This window comes from Oxyura jamaicensis, chromosome 1 (genome assembly GCF_011077185.1).
Source record: "Oxyura jamaicensis isolate SHBP4307 breed ruddy duck chromosome 1, BPBGC_Ojam_1.0, whole genome shotgun sequence".
Classification (NCBI taxonomy): Eukaryota; Metazoa; Chordata; class Aves; order Anseriformes; family Anatidae; genus Oxyura; species Oxyura jamaicensis.
In genome coordinates this window covers 152,339,229-152,355,423 of record NC_048893.1, presented here as the reverse complement: position 1 = coordinate 152,355,423, position 16,195 = coordinate 152,339,229, and the positions used below count along the sequence as shown (strand labels likewise).

Here is a 16,195-nt window from a genome sequence, read left to right as displayed (position 1 = left end):
TTAAATTTTTTTTTTTTTTTTTTTTTTTTTTTTTTTTTTTTTTCCCACACATGAGCATCAGGGAGCAAAGCCACATACAACGTGCTACACTTTGTTCCCGTGGAAGAAGAGTTATGCATGCCTGAAAATATGTTATACAGATACAATTGATAATATAGAACTAAAAATTAAGCCTGTCTGCCCACTTAAAAGAAGGGCCTTGACTAATTTCTCTTGTTCTTTCAAAGCTATTTAATCCCAACACATCCACCCTCCAGTGAGGCTGACACCATAAAAGTGAAAGAGGACTCTTTCTGTTCCTCAGAATTCTCTGTTTTATGCTGGCTGGAAACATAAATGCAGTGTAGGGAAAACTGGAGGTGGAATTCCCCCTTCATATATATTTGAAGAATTAAAACCAGCATGTAAATCCTTCATGGTGACTGGAGACTGCTCTTCCCAGCTTTCCACTCTTTCTATGAAGTATGTTCACCTGGACAACAAAATTCACAGCTATATATGATGATGCCTGGACAACAATCATTCATGGGAAAATTCTATTCTAGAAAAACTGGTTGGAGATGATCCCCAGAGTGCCTCACCAGTTATTGACATGTACCCTGATGGCAGGAGGACCTCCCTCGGGCTGCCCCAACAACTTTTTATCTCTTCCAAAGTCCATGGTTTCCTGCAACAGAAATGAGGAAGGTGCATGCACAGGGAGACTTTAGGGAGACTTTGTGCTGCATGAGACACAGTACCAGTTCCTTGCTATTGTCACCAACCCAGGCATGTTCCCATGCTGCAGAACTGTGCCCCACCAGCACTTCATGGCCTGTCCTAAGGTCATGGTCACCAACAGCATCCAGATAGGTGTAGCAGTAGCCCCTAAAGTTCATTTCATCTCTCCTTTATCTTTGGTAATCCTGCTCCCCCACACAGAGCTGTCTTTCTTGTTAGTTTTCTTGGTAAAATGAGTAGACAATATCTTGCTCTGCTGTGTGGGAGGACACTACAATTTGATGTTCTTCCCTGCTACACAAATTGAACATCTCTGTTCCTTAACTCTCATCTAACTCTGGAAACTGCTGAAGCTTTATAGACATGTACTGAACACACCCTGGGAGTGTGTGGAGTAGGAGGATGGCATAACTTGATTCATCCAGAAGTCCAAAGGAAAAAAATGGCACAAAAGGAAAGGGCACACTACAAGGGAGGAAAGAGATGTCAAGACTACCACTTAAAAGCTTACATCACATTCCTAGACTTACAGTTTTATTGACATCAAAATACTAGACTCTGCCTTTTCAGCAGTTTAGTTCACCTGCTTATTCTACTCAACTATTTTCGGAGAGCTTCTTTGTCATTTAACTTTTACATTACCTTTTGAAAGCATTCATTCATTCTGCTCCAATTCTGCTTTTTTAGTTGTGTAAGAATTTTCATTTTCCATGCCCATTTTCTTGTTTTTATAATCTCATCCTTGGTCTTACACTCTTTGTAGATGTTGATGGTAATGGTTCAGTACTCTTCTTAATGTCTCCATTATTGTTTTACATTAAAGCATGATCTCATCTGCCAATTTTGTCATAAACCTTTAAAAACATTTATCAGTGATAAAATAAAAATATACCCAGCTTGGATTCACTTCCCCAAACCAAATACTTTCAAATAGACAAGAAGTTATTTGTTATTATGTGCTATTTTAACTTTTAATGTGTAAGAGAATATTTTTATTTATTTATTTATTTATTTATTTTTCTTAATAGGTAGGCTTTTTTCCCTGTGTGATGAACCTGATGAACCTCCTAAGGAGTTAATGTTAAAAGAACACATCTAGTTTGTCAGTTTGATTGCTCCTTATTTTACTGTATGGCCCTAGAACTCTCATCCTCCCCACTGTACATATGATAATTTTCTCCAGATCCCCCATTCAGTGTCCTTCAAAATGGAAAAATTCAATTGGCATGAAAAAATAGCTTGCTTTTTCACTTAGCATATTAATGGAAATAGATGCAATTTGCACCAAGTTTTGCTTTCTTCATCCCAGACAGCCCATCACCCTCATCTCAGTGACTTCATCCCTTCTAACATCTCCATCGCAAATCCTGAGTGTCAGGATGAAAATTGAATCTCTGGTGGTTTGTGAAGCAGTCCTGTCATTTTCTGGAAGAGGATTACAGTCCCCACTGAGTGAAAGTTAGCCAATACTATACCCATCTACATGAAAAGCATAAGAGAAGACCCAGGAAACTACAGACCTGTTAATCTAATCTCAGTACCTAGAAAAGTTACGGAGAAGGTTATCCTGGGGAATACTGGAATCCCTGTTCATAGCAGGGAAGTTAGAACTTGATGATCTTTAAAGTCCCTTCCAATCCAAACCATTCTTTGATTCTGTGATTATATGACACATTAACGGCACAAACCTTTGCCAGGGGAGGTTCAGACTGAACATAAGGAAAAAAAATATTTAATGAGAACTATCTCATCAGTGGCCAACACTGGAACAGACTCCCTGTTGAGGTAGTTCATGCCCTGTGCCTATCAGTGTTCAAGAGGTATTTGGATAATGTCATATGCTTTGACTTTCAGTTAGCTCTGAAAAGGTCAGACAGGTGGACTTGATCTTTGAAAGTTCCTTGCAATTGACCTACTCTATTTTTTGAGGACAAGAATAGTTTCAGGGCTCCGAGAGGTATCATATGTTAGAAACTCTTTCATATCCAGGCTCAAATACACTGGGAATTCATTTCCCTTTCTACTAATGCCCAATATGTAAGCTCTAGGAGAAGCTAAGCACCTCAACACCTCAACTTAAGAAGGCTCTAGGAAAGATACATGAAGAGTAGGGATGTGAATTATTGTTCTTTGTTGTCAGGTGTACATTCATAAACTCTTGAGTATAAGCTTGTTGTAAAGCTTGCTCTGCTGTGCTGCCTTTGGAATCTGAGACCAATCTTTACCATAATGCTTCTTTCTCTAAAATTTTTATTTGCCAAAATCATTCTTTTACCATCTCCTGTTCTCCTATTGTCACTTAAAAATTGCTGGTGCTTCAACAAGAGACTTGTGGCCTTCATCTGCTAATACTTAGATTCATGAAGAACATTTATTTTGATTAAAGGACAGGAAATAGTCAGGATAAGGGTTTGAAGTCCTAAAATGGAAAGAAAGATTACACAATGACTCCACAATATATCCTGTCACCCATGCATGAACAAAATAGTTTCTTTAACATTTTTCACATGACTTCTCACTGACAATACTATAGTTCAATTTACCATGCCCCACTGGAAATGGCTTTATGTCACTTTTAGTGCCTCCCAAGCACCAAAAGTAGTTCATATAGAGGTCTTCTTTATCTTTTCTCTTCTCTTTGTTTTTCAGCCCTCATTCATTGTTCGCTTAACTTTTTCTGTCTTGAATTAAAATCTTCAAGCTAAAACTCAGACTGTGAAAGTTCAGCTGTTTCTCATCTATCTACACTTCTGTTCTTCATTAAGAGGTGCCTTGTGAGTAAAAAGCTGCTTTGAAAAAATATATAAATTATCAAATATTAATTAAATAGAAATAGCATTTCATTTTTGTTTGTTTGAATTATTTTTTTTTAATGTTTCACTGTAAGTTAAGTTAGATGGGCTTTCCTCTTCAGTTAGAAGTAAGGAACAGATACAACGTATAATATATAACCTATAATATATAACTTATTATATTATAACTTATTATAATAAAATTTAACAAGTCAACAAACTTGGAACAAAATACTATGGGCCTAAGTAGTAACATTCTTTCTCAATCCAAACATTCAAATTTTCTCAAATTTTGTATTTTACTTTCACAAGTTTCAGTTCAAATTCATCTCTCTCTTCAGATGTTAGCTTTCTTCAGACCAGAATTTTTGATTATAACCCGTCTAGAGCAAAATAATGATAATTTAAGAAAGATTTTTTTAAAAATTTGAAAAGAATAATGTTTTGAAGGACAGTAATTTATATGAGAATTCTGATTCATAAGATAGAAATTAGCACGGAACAGATGAAAATTCAAAGAATGATTTATAGAGCATTATATAGAGCAGTCTGATTATATTATATAGAGCAGTCTGATTTATAGAGCATTAGCCCTACTGTCACTTTGTATTGATTATGAAGCCTCTGCATAAGTTAATGATAAAGGTTAAAAGTTCCTCAACAGAAAAACAGACTGAAATATGGATTTCTTAATATAAAACTGGCGTTACTGACAATGCTGATTCCAAGAGCACTGAAGTTATAATTAACATGTTTTATAGTGAACATGGATTTAGAGGTTATTGGGCGAGAAAGCAATAACAGAAGAGCTAATGAAGGTTACTGTGGTTCTCTCTACCTCTGAAGAAAATGTCTTTGTGTCCAAAAAACAAACAAACAAACAAACAAAAAAAAAAACACACAAGTATTCTATTCTTAAAATCAACCTACAAGCAAATCAAAATTATGTTAACAGTTTTAACAAATAATGAAATAATGTAATCTATTTATGATATTTATGGTTCTTAAAGAATGCAAAATAAGTTGATATGTTATGTGCAAAATAAGTTGATATGTTTTGGTTTGTGACGTCACTTGTTTTTGTTTCATTAACTCATAAAAGCTTTGTTTTCTAAATGGCAATACTAAGTTCTTTAATTTATAATGTGAAACAAATGCCACTGACAACTCTGAAAGAAAACTTTCAAATACTAGACTAGAAACTTAATGTCTGCTGCTCTTGCAGTTCAAAAGACTTGCCAGACTTATATTAAGATCATTTATTACATTTTTTTCTCTAATATACAGATTTCATAAAGCATGTGGTGTTTAATCTGATATGTCAGATTCATTTCCAAGTATATGTCTAACCATGAAGAATTCTCTTAGTTGATACTATTAGGCAGGCTTCTTAACTCCTTTCTAGTAACTGTAATAGCATTCCTTGTTTGTAGGTGAGATTACTTGCATCTTGGTATTGCCTATGCATTTAAAATTGTTATTTGTGTTGAATTGTGTATTATTATTTTAGATCAAATTATTTCTTCCAAATAAACACCAACTGCCTATTTCAGAAAATTTCTTCATAACAATATCTATGTTTATAAATTAATAGAATCATAGAATCATAGAATCATTTAGGTTGGAAAAGACTCTTAAATCATTTAGTGCTTAGATAGAGTAAAGCCATAAAACAGCTCAGTACAATGTGTTTCAAAGAGGTCTTACCTACACCTTGCTAAGGAGAACTACATTATATGGGTAGTGGCATAACTTTCCCTGGAGAAACTGCTGAAATCTCTGCCACTTAAGAATAGACTGGATAAAACAAAGATTGCTATAAGGAAAAAAAAAAAAAAAAAAAAAAAAAAAAAAAGTAATTATGCTAATGATGCCATGACTGGCATCATACTTTGTATATGGAAACAAAAATCCTAGTCATAAATTATCTCCCCTTGTGAAGGCTAGATAGATGTAAATTATCAATAGGCTTGGCTCCTAACCAAACATCATCTCACTGTCCTACCTTACATTATAGAATATAAATCAGGTTTATACTTTAGTGTTTATACTCAAGGTCTGGGATTTGAAACAGGTTCCCGACCTACCTTTCTTAGGAACAAACATGAAAACCTGTATGATTGCATTTCATTGAAAGAAATAACTGGCCAGTGACAGAGGTAAGACACTTGAGGACATTAAGAAATTGCTGCTATAATTTCACAGAATCATCTAGGTTGGAAGAGACCTCCAAGATCATCTGACCTTGATCCAACCTTGACCTGGCCTTGACCAAGATCCAACCTCTGACCTAGCACTAACAAGTCCTCCACTAAACCATATCACTAAGCTCTAAATCTAAAAATGTTTTAAAGACCTCTAGGTATGGTGACTGAACCACTTCCCTGAGCAGCCTATTCCAATGCCTAACAACCCTTTCAGTACAGAATTTCTTCCTAATATCCAGCCTAAACCTCCCCTGGTGCAACTTTAGCCCATTCCCCCTCATCCTGTCACGAGGCACATGGGAGAATAGACCAACCCTCACCTCACTACAGCCTCCTTTAAGGTACATGTAGAGTGCGATAAGGTCGCCCCTGAGCCTCCCCTTTTCCAGACTGAACAATCCCAGCTCCCTCAGCTGCTCCTCATAGACTTGTTCTCCAGACTCCTCACCAGCTTCGTTCTTCTCTGTACACACTCAAGCACCTCGATGTCCAAGTACAGAACCTTCCTGTGACACTAAGCAATTCTCTGAATTACTTTGATTTCACTAGCTACATCTGTACTGCCAAGTATCTCAGCTTTTGCTTTGTCTCCTGGTTTCAGTTCCAGTTTTCCACATAGCATAAATGTCAGTTAATTCCATGGTTTGGTGATAAGGAAAACCATCCCCATTCCAAAACAAACCTCATGTTCTGTGGATAATTAATTGCTAGGACTGTTTCCAAAAGGCAGCACAAGCCAGACAGCTGAAGGTTTGGGTTTTTCTGCCTTAAAAAGTCCTTCAACAGTTGGCTTGTTATTTTCAAAACACTTTCCTGGATATTATATTCTAGAACCTGTAATATGCTCCTCCAGTTTCATGTTACTAAAACACCACTTGGTGAGCTGCAGCACAGCCCTCTTGTTTTTGTTTATTTGATTGTTTGTTTGTTTCCAGGCATTTTGAACTAAAACAAAATAATAACTGGATCTTCTAGCCGAGGAGATAACCTCATGTGACTAAGGGATGCAGGACACTGCACTATGTAGTTGTGATTTGTTCAGCAGTTTCCTCTAGGAACTGATATTTGAGCATGGTAGACATAAGCCACTCAATACCACCTTAACTCAAGAATCTCCTTGAGGGATGTGTATTTAGTTATGTAAATATAGTTACAATGGATCTTTTTATACTTCAACAGGAAACACTTTCATAGAGAACTGGTTCCTCAAAGATGTTTGCACACATTGGACTCTGATTCACTATTTTCCTGACAAAATGGTATCCCTTAATGTTGACGTTCAACACCAAACAAACTTACTGCTGAAACCAAGAAGTGCTTAAAGTCAAAGTTATGACTTTGACTTAAAGTTTTGACTTTAAGTCAAAGAAAATATTTTTTGATCATTCAGTAGTGAATGAACAAAGAATTCATGTAACCAAATTCTGACTAAATACCTACATCTGAGTACTCCATTTCCTTCTGCTGCATTTACTAATGTCTCTACATTCACTGTGGTAGAAGCTGCAATAAATAACTGATGCAGGGCAGGATCCAGTTGTCTAAATAGAAGTGCCAAATGCTACTAAGATGCTCTAGTATATCCAAAACCTCTTTACAGGGCTTTTTAAGAAACAAACTTCTTTTGGAAGGGGAGGTGTATGCCAATTGCAATACACCCTTCCCCAGCATCTAACAAGTCAGTAGATAGCTATGTTTAGGCAACCAAATCATCTTTGTAATGTATACAGTATAGAAATGAAAAATGAATTGGAATGAATAATGCCTTAGGTATCATCTGTGATTAGGGATGGTGCTCACACTTAAGCTAATTATTTCTGATACAGACTGACACATATATTCCCTATAGCAAAACAGATGAAATTCTGCTCTGCCAAAACATGAGTTCATCTGTGATTTTGAAAAAGCTGTATTGAATATTTTTAATGTATTTAAAAGACTCTGGCCTTTATAGTTAAAAATGATCTCATGCAACTGTGAAGGTGTAAGCACATTTTCAATCTTTGGTGCTTTTTTATTGTTTTGTTGTTGTTTGTTTTGTTTTTGTTTAATTGCTTTTACTTTGCTTTCTTCTTGCATGATGCAAAGTAGTTTTAGAGAAAGTAGCAAGAATTTATGAGAATTATGGAATTCATTCCATTTTATAAGGATTATAAATATATATTCCTATGCTCCAGGGCACACATTAATCACTGAATGCCAGAAGTTAGGTGTCCCAATGGTCTGGTTATCTAACTTGTTCACTATATTCTATTGCTACTCCCACCTCTAAAGCATCAGACAATGGTCACAGGCAGAAGCAATTAGTGAAATAGAGACTTTAGTGTTTGTACAAAATCTATGCATTTTGGTTTTGAACCTTTTCTGCTCTTTCACCTTACAGCTGCTGACAACCTATTGGGATTGACACAATCAGATATAATAGTTTATTACACCTAAATTAAGACTAAACCTCACAGAAATACACAATGGGATAGGAATGAGAGCAATCTTACAACATACAATTTTAATATTGGCGAACCTTATTTTCTGTGCTAATTCATTAATTTAATTGATAGGGACAACAAGTATACAAAAGTTTATGTAGCTATAAATTCCATAAAGCTAAAGCCTTCATTACTTCTAAATGAATAATTTTGACTCTTTAAGCCCTTTTCTCATGAACCTTGAAGCAAACAGAACTTAAATGAAAGACTACATGCTTGAGATGTTAAGAAGTCCATCTTAGTAAACTGATTTATAATTCAGATATGGCAAATTCATATGCATTATTAGATTATTTTTTTTTTTTTTTTTAAATTAAGGCCTAAAACCTCCCAAAGGAGGTTCCTGCCACTGGAAAAGTGCTTGAAAATTTTGATTTTTCTTTAGCCTCCGTGAATCAGCTGTTAATTTCTTCTTCATTAAATGAAAACTAAAGAAACTAAAACAGACACATTTTTCACTATGTTAATTTCTGACAGTTCTCAACAGTCTTATATCACTATTCTCCTCTTCTAAAGCCATTCAGTCAAAGAATGGTAAAATAATGTATGCTCCTTCTTTTGTAATACTTATTATTGAAAGACATTTTTGTTGCTTTATGACCCATTCTGAATTGTGAAACATTTAATACTTAACAGAATAACAGAACAGTTGATATAGGAAGGGATCTCTTAAATCACCTACTCCAACCTTCTGCTCTTTTTCATTTCAGCTACTGCTCAATGGAGAAGGCAAAATTTACATAATATCTTAAAGACATACAGAATTTCTAAAGAAGATGTATACATGATCTATATGTGTACTATAAGAAGGGCCTATGTTCATGTGACAAATGCTTTCTTTTTAGGTATACACCTTAGATTCTGCAAATATAGAAACAGTCATAAAAACATGGCCTCATTTGCCATATATCCTTCATAAGGTAGTTTTTCTCAGCCGTCTTTTTCTCCCCTCATTGAGATTTCACAGCCATTATTACAAGAATTTCACTTGGAAGTGTGTCTGAATAATACTACTCATAGTCCATTATTTCTACTTTTCTTTTTAAGAACCAGATACCATTAAGTATTTTGTGAGTTTTTTAAGATTAATGGCTTTAAAACACCATCTGGAGAATGATCTGAATACTGATTTTTTTTTTTTTTTCCTCATATATATATATATCATGATTTTTTAGTAAACAAATTTATATATTTCTTAAAGTAAGAAATAGAAGTTGTCACAGAAACCACTACATATAAACAGAAGCATGTCTGAGGCATTTAAACATAGCTCTGTGATCTAGTTAGCATAACTATATTTAGAAATGTTTTTGTATATTATAGAATTAGGAATTAAGCTGGGAGGAACAGTAAAAGAAAGGGAGAAGTCATTCATTAAGGGCTTTAAGGTTTCAGCTGGCAAAAATCTGGTCAAGTCAAGAAAATATTTGGTAACTACTATGTATTTTTAACTTCTGGAATGCCAATGTAAAGTTCTTTTTTGTTGTTGTTTTTGTTGTTGTTGTTGTTTTTGTTCTGTTGTTTGTTTGTTAAAATCAACGAATACCTTTTTTAATGTTTGGTTGCATAATCATTATTGAGACCTCTTTACTGTGAATTATAAGAATCAAACCAATACTGTGTTCTCCTTCATAGGACAAAAATGTGTTGATATTCATCAGTGTTGGTATTTTCTTGACACAATAAGGAGATAGTCATGGCTCTTGCTGTCTATAAATTTCTGAACCTGTTGCGCTGTTATCACCTTTCCTTCATTCTTCTTAATCTCTATGTTAATCTTCTTTCTTGCCTTTTCTTATAAATTATGCCATTTACTTTACCAGTTCCATCAAAATCTACCGGCTTCTGTTTCAACAAAATGTTGTAGACCCTTATTGATATCAATAAATTCATGTCCAACTCCCTGTAATGTTGTCTTTTTCCAGGTATCTTGCTATTGTAAATTATATTTCTAACTTCATATTATACATATGTTTTCAGTATATCATCCTTTTCTTTTGTTAATTTAAACTCTATGTATCTCATTAGCCTTTATGATATTTCTTCTGAATTTCGGGACTTTGCTTGAACCAGTTATCAATTTATTTTATTTTATTTTATTTTATTTTCATGTCTTGTGTTATCCTGGAATTTAGATTAGATATATAATGACTGAAATAACTGTGTCCTGCTTAAGAGAATTTTATGCAACTTCACAGGAACGTTGCCTTGTAAAAGCCACGTTCCAGAATTGTTTCCTAACTATCTGAAGTACTATCCCATTTTCTCAAGTTCTTCCTCATATTTGAGGCTCATAAAAAATGCTTGTGCCACAAGAGATGTATTTTGAACTTTCTGGAATGTTATAAGAAGAATAATTCTGTCATGGTTTTGGCTGGCAAAGAGTTCATTTTCTTTGTAGAGTCTTGTGTGATGCTGTGTTTTGGATTTTTGGTGAAAATAGTCATGATAATAAACCAATCATTTTAGTTGTTGTAGAGTAGTGCTTACACAGAGCCACAGACTTTTCACCTCCTCATGCTGCCCTGTCAGTGAGGAAGTCAGGGGTGCACCAGAAGGTGGGAGAGGACACAGTCAGGACACCTGACCCAGACTGACCAAAGATATTTTCCATGTCTTTGAGGTAAAGAAGGAGGAAGGGGATGGCTTTCAGAGTGATGGCATTTCTCCTCATGAGAGACTGTTGTGCATGATGAGCTTTGCTTTTCTGGAAGTGGTTGGACACCTGTTTGCTAGTGTTAAACCACAACAGATGCACAGAGGGAAATCCAGTATGCCCTCCTCTGTAAAGCTTTGTTAGGGTTTATGTGCAACCAGGTTCCCACAGAAATTCATTTGCTAGCTTCTTGTTCCCTTGAAAAGCCTTCTCAGCTCTGGCGTATGCTACTCAACAAATAGCAGATAAGGTAGCAAGATATTTGAGGTTAGATTGCAGATACACAAAAAAATCCTGGTTTGGTTTCAAACCAGGCCACTATGAAAGGACATTCTGTTTAAAATGTTTAAAAAGTTTAAAATCCTAGCATGGTTCCTAGACTGTTTAAAAGTCATAGCCCATTTTTGCAAGATTTTGATAATCTCAATAGAAAATTTCCATGTCAAATAAAAATCTTCCATGTTTTAGGTATGACTTTTCAAATCAAAATTAAAATCTGCTGCTGAATATTGAAAGGATATTGTATAGTTGCTGCAGCTATTCTGGAAAATTTAGCAGATCAGGTGTCAAAGCTGCCAGTATAACTACATATCACAAGCTTTAAATATCTTTAAAAGTTAGAAATACTTTGCAGCTGCTGTAATAAGATGCTGTAATATATATCACACTGTTTGGCGTAATTCTTTTACTGATTAATCTTGTCTAAAACAAAGAGAAAATTTTAAATTGCAGCCAATAACTGGGTTTCACAGCTAATGCTGGAGTCAGAGATGTGATCTTTGACAGTTTTACTTTATATAGGTTCTTGAAAATGTTATATTTAGATTGCAGAGGTTTATCTTCTGCTCTGCTGCAATTATGGCTTTCCTTCAGAAAGAACTCTGAATCTTATTTCTGAATTTCATCTTTTCCAGTCAAAATATTAGCTCTAGTATGATTTTGATATAAATGAGACATTTATCACAGATCATTTAAAAGATTTGGTAATCTTAAATGCATTTTCTTTAAGAAAAAATTAGTGTCTAATGTGAGGAAACTAAATCCAAAAATTTTCTCTTATTTATTTATTTATTTATTTTTATATATACAAATATTTTTATAGGTCTTACGACTATTACAAGTTTGTTGTGGACTAAGAAAGTTACACTCATTTAGAGGAAAAGATGACTTCCATGACTGATTTTGATGTGTGAAAGATGGCATCTATTTTCAAATCCGGGTACATAATGGAAAATAGAATTTACTTATTTAAATATAAAGTATAGTATAGGAATAAAACTTATTAAAACTAAAAATAAAAAATAATAAAAAAAGTTTTTCATTCTTTGGGAAACAACCATGAAAATACCAAAACCAGTACTGTTAAAATATACCTTTTTTAAGTGTTTTTCTGATCAGTGATTTTTTTCTTAAGATCATATCTAAACATATTTTTTTTCCACTTCTAATTTCAATGCAGTCAAATTTGTGACATAGATCTCTGGGGCTTAATAGATGAAAGGCTTGCTGTATGTTTATACTGCAATCCTAAAGTATATGCATTTAACATCAGAGAAAATATTCAGCACTCTATGGTATTTCAATTGATGAAAGCAAAATGTATTGCTATGGCTGAACATTTTTATAAACACTCTATTCATGGGAACTTCCAAAGCCTGCAGTTTTCATTTCAGGTTGGAAAGAGGAAAAAAAAAAAAAAAGAGAGAGAGAGAAAGAGAGAGAGAGAGAACATGTCCTATAAAAAGAAAACTATTCTTTTTGTATTTTCCATATTTATTGTTAATGAAATCTTCACTAAAGATGACTCTCCAGTTAGTAATTTATAACTCATCTCATTTTCTTCAGATTCAGACCACACACTCTTGCTGAAGACCGCTATTTTTTAAGTGTAAATATAGGAATTTTCCTTGTTGTGGCAATTACCTTTAATTATAAGTTGATAAAATCCTGGATATTTAAAATAAGTCCATACATTTCATCTGTAAATACACTGGGAAAAATCTTATTTGTTATACCTATAGCAGTTGGTGAACTTTATTTTACAGGTTAGAGGTTGTTTTTCTTTTTTCTTTTCTTTTCTTTTCTTTTCTTTTCTTTTCTTTTCTTTTCTTTTCTTTTCTATTCTTTTCTTTTCTTTTCTTTTCTTTTCTTTTCTTTTCTTTTCTTTTCTTTTCTTTTCTTTTCTTTTCTTTTCTTTTCTTTTCTCTTTTCTTTTTTCTTTTCTTTTCTCTTTTCTTTTCTTTTCTTTTCTTTTCTTTTCTTTTCTTTTCTTTTCTTTTCTTTTCTTTTCTTTTCTTTTCTTTTCTTTTCTTTTCTTTTCTTTTCCTCTGTTGAAATTACGCTTTTTACATAAGGGGATTCTTCACTAATACTCTGGAGAAATGACCCCCCCCCCGCAAATGCTTTTGGTTCTGCTTCTAAAACATCCTTGAAAACAAACAAACAAACAAACAAAAAGAAAACAACAACAACAAAAACCACTTTGATCTACCCACTTTGGTGATCTACCAAAGATCCATTGAAGTGTTGAGTGACTGATCTTTTTCTAAACAGATTAATCCTGAATGTGCATGATAAGGAGGAATTTATTCACTCCTTCTCAGCCTCTATTTTTGCTCTTCCTCCTTGTGTGTCCACTTGCATTGTACTCATGGAGCTAATTTTCACAAATTCCAGGCAAGAGCACTGGATCAATAAATCCACACAAAATAGCAGTCTATTCTGCTGTCTGAGTACAGCAGCAAAGAAGACAAATTCATTCTAGCAGGTTTTTCAGACAACATGATTGACTTTATCTGACTCTTCCCTTAATGCATTTTTTCAAAGCTACAGGAAGATTTTAAGTACATACAGCAAGTTCACAATGAGCAGCTTTCAAGCTGCTTTTAGAGAAAAGAGTATTTTTAACACAATCACCAAAAAAGTTTTTCATTTCAAACACAGTGATTCTTTGTAGCTTCTGTTAAACTAGCTTAACAAAGAGGAAAAATCCATGACTAGAATATTTATACTTCATCACAGTCCCTTAAAAAAAATCACTAGTTTACGCAACTTTACTAATGATACAAAGGAAAGAAGTACCTACACAATGAATAATAATGCAGAAACAGAGACTGTAAAATCAATATGTGAACTCAGTAGAGCTTATCTTCATTCTAGTAGTGCTGTTCCAACAGTAGAGCTTACTTTCTGAATTATATATGTATTGACCTAATTACATAAACATTGACTTTGCTTTATATAAAGGCTTTTTCAGTCTCAGTATAATTACAATGTCAATATTTGTTGCATGTAATAACACTGGATTTAGACCTGTTAATTTTGATTGCTAGTGGCATGCCACAAGTTGCTATATGGGATCAGACATTCTAGAAATATGAATAGAAAATACAAGTAGCTGACAATGCTTCCAAATCTAAAAGTGTCTCCAAGCCCTTCTGATTATTTCACCATGAAGAGGAAATAAAATGGGTGATTACATACTTGTTTTATAAAAAGGACTGTTTTGGGATGGAGAAATATTTATTTTGGTCCAAAACAATAAAAATCAACCGGAAGTCAGTAAATGGTTTCCTGCTTAAAGTTAGGTTTACAATTTTGTCTTACAAAGTTTTAAAGTCTGTTTAAATTATGCCAAAAAGGGGGTTTTTATGTAAAAACAAACGTAGTTTGTTATATACCCTGCAGCAGGTATATGTTGTTTTGGAATATTATTTGGATGTAGACACAAGCAATTTGACATTAAATTATTTCCCTTTTCCTTCAAATCCAAGAAAGTGTGAGCAGTGGTCTTTTAGGTACAACTGGGACTTGCAAAACTGTTCATTTCAGACCGCAAATATTTGTTGAGATATGTTTCTACAAGAACAGTTTTGTTCAGAGCTGGCAGGCCTCTGAATTACTTTCAACGATGAATAGCCATATAGTATAGTGTATGTGTTTCTAGATGCAATTATAAAGTATTATGAATTTAGCAGTATCATGGGAGTCAGAAACCAAGCTGTAACAGTCCATGTGCTGAGAATATTTATTTATTTTTTCTAGCTATAGCATGTTGCTAGTAGTGACAAGGCATGCATCACACTGTATTTTCTTATTTGTCTCAGCAGGGGTGCCAGACAAGATGAACCTCAGTGATGTAAAGCAAATCCATCAAATCAACGATGGCAGCACTTTAGACACAACTGGATCAGGAAGTACAACAATGGCTGATTATATGACATTTATGCTGATGAGTTTGGTAACATTATTTCTCAGTCTTTGGTAACTGTTTAGCTCTGTCTTGATATATGTTTCATTGTCATCTGCTTATCCCTATTCACAAGCCTAGAATAAAGGATCTGGTGGATAAAGTAATATTTATGACAGGTTACATAACATCAGCCTCTCTGATCTTAGGCATGAATATTAACAAAGTTGTTTATAAAATATTTCTCCAGCATTTTTGTAACATCTGTATATTCATGCAAAATTATGTTTTCTTTAACAGTATTTTGTGTAAAAAATAAGTTGACTACCATGGAATCATAGAATCATCAAGGTTGGGAAAAACTTCTAAGATCACCTGGTCCAACCATCCCCCTACCACCAATATTACGCACTAAAAGTGATTTGTAAAAAGAGACCACAAAATCACAGATACACAGAACTGTGGATGGGACCCCTGGAGCTCATCCAGAGCAACCATAAGCTCACAGCAGAGTCTACTAGAAAAAGTTGCCCAAGGACACGTCCAACTGGCATTTGAATATCTCTGACAATGGAGACTGCACAGCCTCCCTGGCCCACTGTTTCCGTTGCTTGAACAATCGTAGCACTTTTTTAAAAATAATAATAATAATAATAATTACCTATTCTATGATTCTATTATATTTCAGTCTGTGCCCATTGCCTCTTGTCCTGTTGCTGGGTACCATCTTCTTTGCACCCTCCCTTCAAACATTTATACACATTGATAAGATCTCCCTGAGGCTTCTCTTCTCCAGCCTGAACAGTCCCAGATCTCAGCCTGTAATTGAAAGAAAGATGTTCCCATCATTTAAAAATCTTCATGGCCCTTTGCAGAACTTCTTCCTGTATGTCCATGTCCCTTTTACTAGGGAACCCAGACCTGGACCCAACACTGCTGATGTAGTCTTCCTAGTGCTCAGTAGAGATCACCTCTTTTGACCTGTGGCAATGATTTCCATAATTCAATGCAGGAAGCTGTTGACTGCTTTTTCTTTCATGTCACATTACTGTGTCATGTTCAACTTGCTGTCCAGCAGGACTCCAGGTCCTCCTTCACAAAGCTGCTTTCCATTCAGTCAGCAACAGCATGCACTGTTGCATGGA

General features: G+C 34.4%; 1 protein-coding gene across 3 annotated transcripts in view; it reads left to right on the top strand.

The window, feature by feature from the left end:
• Positions 1-15,749, top strand: part of GPC5 (glypican 5) — a 783,354-nt gene extending 767,605 nt beyond the window's left edge. For 2 of the 3 annotated variants that reach the window (XM_035319357.1, XM_035319400.1), the window contains exon 8: positions 14,968-15,749. In XM_035319357.1, the coding sequence (XP_035175248.1) occupies positions 14,968-15,128 (161 nt within the window). In that variant the 3' untranslated portion in view covers positions 15,129-15,749. The remainder of the gene's footprint in view (positions 1-14,967) is intronic. The other variant, XM_035319367.1, reaches the window with a different exon arrangement.
• The last annotated feature ends 446 nt before the right edge of the window (positions 15,750-16,195 follow it).